At 32.6% G+C, this 6,873-nt stretch overlaps 1 protein-coding gene across 26 annotated transcripts; it reads right to left on the reverse strand.

Annotated features, from left to right (window-relative positions):
• On the reverse strand, positions 2,355 to 6,064 carry LOC110270106. Of its 26 annotated transcripts, none has more exons than XR_002359215.1 (10): positions 5,658 to 6,060; positions 5,315 to 5,371; positions 5,150 to 5,230; positions 4,846 to 4,869; positions 4,600 to 4,733; positions 4,363 to 4,504; positions 4,174 to 4,252; positions 3,596 to 3,654; positions 3,107 to 3,256; positions 2,355 to 2,619 (listed from the first exon to the last, which is right to left on the reverse strand). XR_002359215.1 is itself a non-coding variant. In XM_021118732.1 (4 exons), the coding sequence occupies exons 1-4, from the start codon at positions 5,739 to 5,741 to the stop codon at positions 4,926 to 4,928; spliced, it is 321 nt and encodes a 106-aa protein (XP_020974391.1). In that variant the 5' UTR covers positions 5,742 to 6,064; the 3' UTR covers positions 4,877 to 4,925. The 26 variants fall into 26 exon arrangements, 1 of the variants encoding a protein (XP_020974391.1); XR_002359217.1 differs by having other exon boundaries at positions 3,107 to 3,297; XR_002359206.1 differs by having other exon boundaries at positions 3,107 to 3,297; positions 3,596 to 3,639; positions 3,947 to 4,252; positions 5,658 to 6,059.

Raw genomic sequence — 6,873 nt, forward strand, 5'->3', positions numbered from 1 at the left:
TCACAAATAACCAAGCAATCCAATTTTTTAAAAATAACCAAATAACCAAGATCATACAATTGGCTAATGCTTACACTACAAGGTTTTTGTTTATTTGTGGCAGTTTTTTTCTTATTTGTGGAGGTTTATAACCCCCACCAAATGGTTTGTGGGGGTTTCTAAAATCCCCAAAATTTGAGGTGCCACGAGGTCTTTTGTGGGGGTTTTTAAAAACCTCCACAATCTATTCAGTAGAGGTTTTGTGTGTGTTTAATGGGGGGTTTTATATTGGACTTTTGTGACGATTTTAAATCACTTTTGTGGCAGTTTAAAACCCCCACAAATTATTTTTTAATTTAAAAAAAAATTATTTTGTGAGACTTTCAAACCTCCACAAATTCTGTAATTATTTATTTATTTTTAATTTCAAATCATTCATTAATCTCATCTAATTTACATACTTTTAAATTAAAAATTTATTTTTTAATATCAAAAATGATAAACACACTCAAATAGAAGTCTTAAACACCAATTTTGTTCAGAAACTCCATAAAATCACTACAAAACAAGATAATCCAATTAAATTAAATACACAACTGTAAACTTCAAAGTTAAGCCAATCCAATCAAAAACAAAAAACAGATGCTTGCTACCCATAAATGAATCACAATTCTCATAAAAGATATAGAAAAAAAATCAAAAGGGTATTATGAGGTAAAGCTAAAAGCTAATGAACTAAATTGAGTTAACTAGATTCAAAACGCATAGATTTCAAATGGAAATGAATATAAATCAAAGTTAATTTAATTCTGAACATGCATTCAAAACTCATAAAAAGTTAAAATCAAAATGATTAAATCTATTTAAATACAAATTTAAAATAATAAATCAAAATTTTACACTATATATGGCCTGCAGCGAGGTTCATAGCCTATCCATCTCACACCAGCTTTGGCATATCCATTAGTTGACAGGACGAAGAATGAAGATCTTCTAATTGATGTCATATTTGTTGCCACATATAATGGAACTTGCATCAGAAAAATCTCAAATCAGAAATGAAAAAAAATTCATTCATCACAAAAGGCTTCAAAATCTTGATTTTCAAACTCTTTTCTATGATCACTTCTTATGGAAGCTATTTTCAAATCTTTTTCATTTTGGATCTTTTTACAAAGAGAAGAAAAAGCATGAAATGCATCATTCTTGTGAGCTAAGAAAAGAACCCAACCAAATCTAGAATAATCATCCATCACCACCAAGCCATAGTGTTTACCACCCAAACTTTGAGTTCTAGTTGGACCAAAAAGATCAATATATAACATTTCTAATGACCTTTTAGTGGAAATTCCATCTTTTGGTTTAAAAGAAGATCTTACTTATTTGCCTAGTTGACAAGCATCACAAGTAATATCCTTATCAAATTTAATATTAGGAATTCCTCTAACCAAATTCTTTTTAACAATTTAGAAATTTGGTACATGCTTGCATGTCCCAATTTCTTATGCCAAAGCTATTTTTCAGATTTAAGAGAGGTAAAACAAGTTACTTTTTGATCCTTTAAATCCTTTGGAGTTAATCCATACACATTATTGCATCTTTTTGCTTCAAACAAGATATCACCGGATTTTTCACAAATAACCAAGCAATCCAATTTTTTAAAAATAACCAAATAACCAAGATCATACAATTGGCTAATGCTTACACTACAAGGTTTTTGTTTATTTGTGGCAGTTTTTTTCTTATTTGTGGAGGTTTATAACCCCCACCAAATGGTTTGTGGGGGTTTCTAAAATCCCCAAAATTTGAGGTGCCACGAGGTCTTTTGTGGGGGTTTTTAAAAACCTCCACAATCTATTCAGTAGAGGTTTTGTGTGTGTTTAATGGGGGGTTTTATATTGGACTTTTGTGACGATTTTAAATCACTTTTGTGGCAGTTTAAAACCCCCACAAATTATTTTTTAATTTAAAAAAAAATTATTTTGTGAGACTTTCAAACCTCCACAAATTCTGTAATTATTTATTTATTTTTAATTTCAAATCATTCATTAATCTCATCTAATTTACATACTTTTAAATTAAAAATTTATTTTTTAATATCAAAAATGATAAACACACTCAAATAGAAGTCTTAAACACCAATTTTGTTCAGAAACTCCATAAAATCACTACAAAACAAGATAATCCAATTAAATTAAATACACAACTGTAAACTTCAAAGTTAAGCCAATCCAATCAAAAACAGATTAACATAGCTTGCTACCCATAAATGAATCACAATTCTCATAAAAGATATAGAAAAAAAATCAAAAGGGTATTATGAGGTAAAGCTAATGATTTTCAAACTAAATTGAGTTAACTAGATTCAAAACGCATAGATTTCAAATGGAAATGAATATAAATCAAAGTTAATTTAATTCTGAACATGCATTCAAAACTCATAAAAAGTTAAAAACAAAATGATTAAATCTATTTAAATACAAATTAAAAATAATAAATCAAAATTTTACGCTATATATGGCCTGCAGCGAGGTTCATAGCCTATCCATCTCACACCAGCTTTGGCATATCCATTAGTTGACAGGACGAAGAATGAAGATCTTCTAATTGATGTCATATTTGTTGCCACATATAATGGAACTTGCATCAGAAAAATCTCAAATCAGAAATGAAAAAGAATACTAAACAAAATTAATGATAACACAAGATGAAACGAAGTCCTCTGCTTGCAGCAAATTTTAATAGCCACAGTTATTTCAACTCAATAAATAAATAACATAAAAATGATATAATTGGTGGATGCAGGATCAAAGCCTTCAAAGAGAGAGAGCTTAACAAAGAATAAGGGAAAGAAAAAAGAATCTCGTATTTTGTTTAGTTTAAAGTTTAAACAAAGAAAGAACTAAGTCAATCAAACAAATGAAATGCAACAAGACATTCCAGCTTGTATTTCTCTTTAAAAGAATAAGGAACACATATTACAAATTTATAATAATCCTATCACAACCCACATACAATGGACCATATATTTATATTTAGCCCTTATATTTATTATATATAGAAACTGGAACCCACTTAACTATTTCCAAGTTGAATTTCACATGTCAGAAAATGTTTGGATTAATACCTCCAGATTCTCTGTCATTTGAAAGTTGACTTTGTCATGGTGACAAATTCATCAAGGTGGCAGAGTTGAATAGTTTACATCTCCATAATCAAGTTTCACATAAAATGTCCAGTCTTACTAGAACTTGAATTTATCTTTGCCCCATGTTGACTGTAAATATTGTAGGACTTGGTGATTTCTTGTTCTGCATACTTTATTTATTTGAATGATAAACACTTAAATAGCAATGTTTTATATAAACCTATGACTCATGTTACAAAGGTATTAATATTATTTGCTTAAAGTGAAAGAAATTAAAAAACCAGGATCAGATTCCACTGCCTTAGCATTCAACCTCGGTACCTCATGCAGAGAAAACTATTGCTAAAAGTATCATAGCAAAGTCAATGGAATAAAATTCAAAGACCAGATAATTAAATTGCAACCTATACATATTTGATAAGTTTGAGTTTAGAGAATACAAATAAACAAGAGGTTTGAGCTACATACCAGAGTATTTGTTGGCACTCGGCACTGACATTTCCCAATTAAATCTACAAAAGCAAATCCTATAGTCCAATTAAAAATTTTCATTAGGAAATCAAATGGAAATCAACACAGATTTCAGTATGCTACAGGAATAAGGTACAATAAATATGACTATAAAGTAAACTAGTCTCAAAACTGGTTGTGGCATTTCTTAAGAGTTGCTCTTCAAAGCTGTCTGGTTTTCATCATTACGAAGTTGTTGGAATTCTCTGTGCTTGGCAGCTCTAAGGTCAAGAATGCTGGGAAGTATTGGTTTTATGGAGCCATGCAAGTACACCAGATGAAAGAAATCTTGAGAGAGAGAACCCATACATTTATTCGGTCTGCCACCCAGAAATTGGTAATTCCATGGTGCTTCTCTGAAAGCCCACCAAGAATAAATATCCTTGCTACGGACCTCGCTTTGTCTGTAGTTTCGGCCCATATCGTACTCAACGAAATATTGTAAACCAAGTTAAAATAGCAACCAAAAAGAACCAATGAAGAAAATAAAAAGGAGTGAGGAAACTTAAGGAAAGCAAGTGGGAATTTTATCTTACTTGACCACTCCCAAACCAAATTTCATCGGCTGCACGGGGAGCTAGTTGAACGGTAATATGATCTAGGACAGATTGTCGACTGCATGACATTAGTAGTTACAAATTAGAGAAACAATGAAAGGCTCTAAACACAATTCTGTAAAAGTACAATGTAATGCAGTTTAATTGATCTAAGCAAAGAATCCATACATGAGCATTCCTTCGTTAAATTTGATAGGATCCATCTTCACCCGCACATAACCCAATTCCCTACCAGCTCTGGGAGCAATTGTGACTTGCATCAAAAGCAACATAAAGCTAAAATGTCAATTGGTGGATGCAGGATCGAAGCCTTCAAAGAGAGAGAGCTTGTCAGCTTTGATTTTGGTATCACCATACTATCCATCACATGAAAAAAGAGGAAGAAATAATAGAGAAGAAGAGTACCTGTCTTCCATCCAAGACATGTGTTCGGATCGGAAGGCAACATGAACGACATTATTCTCTTCTTCCACGCTTGCATTGCCGCATTGTAGTGTAGTAATTCATCACAATCAAAGACTCCAAGTAAAAGACTGATACTTTATAGATTTAAAAAGTCATGATGCTTTCCAGAGTGCAAAACTGGGTCTTTAAGGTTGAAAATGATGGTAAGAGTTGGAATACAAATGAATAGAAATTAAAACCACTAACCTTATTGATGTTGGGAACTAATTCCTACAAATTAAAAATAATATTCTTTGTTATACTCTATTATAAAATAACAGAATTTTTTAGTTAAAAAATATAAGATCAATTATATATTCACTGCATATCACTGCCTGCATATCCACTCTACCATCCGAATTAAGTTTTCTTGAAAGGGAATGTCCCTATGAAGTACCAAACCAAGTGAAATAAATTTAATAAGCAGGGCAATTACAAATACACAGCTATAAACTGAAGCAACTTAATCCAATATTATTAATTTGATACTAAAGAAATAGTATATGAATACCTTGCAGTGAATGCCTTTGGAAACTCTGTGAGAAACTTTCCTTATAGAACTATCAGCCTCTTTGGCCACTTCAAATATCACCTAATATGTTGAAGATGCCATCAGAAAACTAACAATACACTAATTCACTTTAGAGAGTTATTTAACCAGATTCTAAATGTTCACCCCATCACTGCCGGTCCTCCTTGTCGTTGACGAAGTATAGTATGTTCCATTAGCAATCTATAGAAAACTCAATCAGAATCTTAACAAAATAACTAACAATCACTCCTAACATAAAAAAATTCACTAACTACTGGCATGATACAAAACAGCTTCAATTATCAATCCTGACTCATTTCCAAGACTCCTTATCAACGCAAATGAAAAACAATAAAAAATACAGAACAAGAGAGGGTACAGTAAGAAAGTTGCAACAGAACTAAGGAGGCAAAATAGACAAGAAATTTAGTGTTAACAAAGAAGAAATATCAGCAAATTAATAGGGAAGAAGAAGAAAAAGAAGTACCATCGGCAGTTTATAGGGGAAATTGGAGTGAGAGAAAGCAGCGTTGAAGAAGAAGCTCAGGAGTGAACAGATCTGCAAATGCATTATACTACAGCAACTACGGTGTCATCGATGGTAGAAACTGTGGCAGCAACGGCGGCGCAAACTGCGATGGCAACAGTGGCAGCAATGATAGATAGAGAGAACAGATCTGAAAACACGTTGATAGAAGATGTGGCTCAATCCAGAAGCTTTCTACTGCAATGGACACGGCCGAAGTGGTAACGGCACCTGCAGCGGAAACGGCAGCGAGAACGGCGGCAAGAATGGCATATGTAGAAAACTTAGGGTTTCATTCTCTCTCAGTGAACTCGGTGCCTCACATTTTGGGGAAAAAAAAGAGAAAATGATGTTTTATTCCAAAACTTTGAATTTTAATTAATTATGAGTGGAGGTTTTTTAAAATGAGGTTTTTTAAAAGCTCTTAAGTTCAGCTTTTAACCACTTATTTTCCTCAACAAGATCAACAGCATTTTCGGCTTCCCTTAATTTATCTTTAAGAAAACCATTTTCATCTTTTAGTATTTCTATTTGAGACTCAAGATCTTGGTTTTCATTTAAGAAACATTTAATCTTTTCAGAAAGATGATCAATCATAAGATGAAAGGCTTCAGTGGAGGGATCAAGAAATACTACCTGCTTTATGTGATCGGCCATGAGACAAGTTTGAGATTTAGTTTGTGATTCTTCATCTTCATCAGTGTCATTTTCCAAGTCTTCCCATGAAGCCATGAGTCCTTTCCTCTTTTCCTTTTTCGGTTTGTCCTCCTTCTTCAGTTTTGGACAATCAGACTTGAAGTGCCTAGTTTCCTTGCAGTTGTAGCAGATCACCTTGCTTAGGTCCCTCTTTGGTTTCCTTGAACTGCCTCTTTTGTTCCGTTCCTTCAGTTTCATCATTTTTCTGAATTTCTTAGCAAACAAAACAAAGTCATCATCAGATAAATTATCACTGGATTCATTATCCAAATGTTCAGTGACTGATTTGAGAGTAATTCCTTTCTTTTATGTATCTCTCTTTAAATAAGTGTTTTCAAAAGCAAGTAAATTTCCTCTCAGATCATCATATGTCATTTCATCAATACCACTACTCTCAGCTATTATTATAGCCTAGGTTTCCCACTCTTTAGTGAGACATCTCAATATTCTCCTCACAAGCACTGATTCAGGATGTCTGATT

The sequence above is a fragment of the Arachis ipaensis genome, chromosome B03 (assembly GCF_000816755.2).
Source record: "Arachis ipaensis cultivar K30076 chromosome B03, Araip1.1, whole genome shotgun sequence".
Lineage (NCBI taxonomy): Eukaryota > Viridiplantae > Streptophyta > Magnoliopsida > Fabales > Fabaceae > Arachis > Arachis ipaensis.

Bases quoted from the DNA above. Each gene is read 5' to 3' on its own strand.
- LOC110270106 (XM_021118732.1), bottom strand. From the start codon at position 5,741: ATGCATTTGCAGATCTGTTCACTCCTGAGCTTCTTCTTCAACGCTGCT. The intron at 5,372-5,657 runs GTACTTCTTTTT...AGTTTTCTATAG, and splicing joins TCCCCTATAAACTGCCGATG to ATTGCTAATGGAACATACTA. The intron at 5,231-5,314 runs GTGAACATTTAG...TCAACATATTAG, and splicing joins GGAGGACCGGCAGTGATGGG to GTGATATTTGAAGTGGCCAA.